The sequence below is a fragment of the Nyctereutes procyonoides genome, unplaced genomic scaffold (genome assembly GCF_905146905.1).
Source record: "Nyctereutes procyonoides isolate TBG_1078 unplaced genomic scaffold, NYPRO_anot_genome, whole genome shotgun sequence".
NCBI lineage: Eukaryota > Metazoa > Chordata > Mammalia > Carnivora > Canidae > Nyctereutes > Nyctereutes procyonoides.
Genome location: NW_026575091.1, coordinates 156,645 through 158,037, shown reverse-complemented (window position 1 = coordinate 158,037; position 1,393 = coordinate 156,645). Strand labels below are relative to the sequence as shown.

The window sequence follows — 1,393 nt, the reverse complement described above, 5'->3', positions numbered from 1 at the left end:
GCCCCCTGGGGACCAGACAGTCCCCTGCTGACCTGAGCGCCCCCCTGGTGCCCTGAGCGCCCCCTGGGGACCAGACAGTCCCCTGCTGACCTGAGCGCCCCCTGGTGCCCTGAGCGCCCCCTGGGGACCAGACAGTCCCCTGCTGACCTGAGCGCCCCCTGGTGCCCTGAGCGCCCCCTGGGGACCAGACAGTCCCCTGCTGACCTGAGCGCCCCCTGGTGCCCTGAGCGCCCCCTGGGGACCAGACAGTCCCCTGCTGACCTGAGCGCCCCTCTGGTGACTGAGCGCCCCCTGGGGACCAGACAGGCCCTTGCTGACCTGAACGCCCCCTGGTGACCAGACAGTCCCCTGCTGACCTGGGTGCCACCTGGGGCCCTGAGAGCCTCCTGAGTGCCCCCTGGTGCCCTGAGCAACTGCCAGTGACCTGAGCTCCTCCTAATGACTTGACCACTCCCTGGTCACCTGAGTGCCCCCTAGCGCCCTGAGCATCCCCTGGTGTCCTGAGCACCCCCTGGTGACCTGAGAATCTCCTAAGTGCCCCCTGGTGACCTGAGCATCCCCTACAGCCGAGTCCTGCTTGTGTCCCTGCGCGGAGGTTTGTGTCTGGGCTCACTCTGAGGTCCCCTCACTGTGCCCCTCGCACAGTAATACACGGCCGTGTCCTCGGCTCTCAGGCTGTTCATCTGCAGATACAGCGTGTTCTTGGCGTTGTCTCTGGAGATGGTGAATCGGCCCTTCACAGCGTCTGCATAGCTTGTGCTACTTCCATCATAGCTAATACCTGCGACCCACTGCAGCCCCTTCCCTGGAGCCTGGCGGACCCAGCTCATGTCATAGTCACTGAAGGTGAATCCAGAGGCCACACAGGAGAGTCTCAGGGACCCCCCAGGCTTCACCAGGTCTCCCCCAGACTCCACCAGCTGCACCTCACCCTGGACACCTGCAGACACAAGACATCCTGGTCAGGAAATTGTCTCACATCCTCTGTTTCTCTCACTCACCTCCACTCACATACTCAAGGTCTTTGGTTCTCCCTGAATTACCTTTTAAAATAGCGACAAGGAAAACCCAGCCGAGCACAGACTCCATGGTGGTTTGTCTGTGTTCTGTCCTGATCACTGAATGGTGTCACCTAGAGATCCTGGGGCTGGGTCTTCTCTCCCAGCTGCAGGGTCAGGGCTGGGCTGATTTAATCAGCAGATGGAGGGCCCTATTTGCATGCCCTCTGACTATATAGGCAAGCTCCAGACTTAGATTTGATCTTACAAGTCATAAACAAGGATTGCATCACAATTCTAGGTCACTTTGTGTAGATGGTGCTGTGAATATAGGAAGTTCTAATCTGTCAAAGTAGTTATCTTTGCATTTCTGTGTGCCTTTTTTACAGACGTTC

At 58.8% G+C, this 1,393-nt stretch overlaps 1 gene segment (V, D, J or C); it reads right to left on the bottom strand.

The window, feature by feature from the left end:
* Window positions 1-560: 560 nt before the first annotated feature.
* LOC129514709 (immunoglobulin heavy variable 3-74-like) lies at window positions 561-1,152 on the bottom strand. The segment is given in 2 exon segments: window positions 561-940; window positions 1,044-1,152. Coding segments are annotated over 2 exon segments (426 nt in total).
* Window positions 1,153-1,393: the final 241 nt, after the last annotated feature.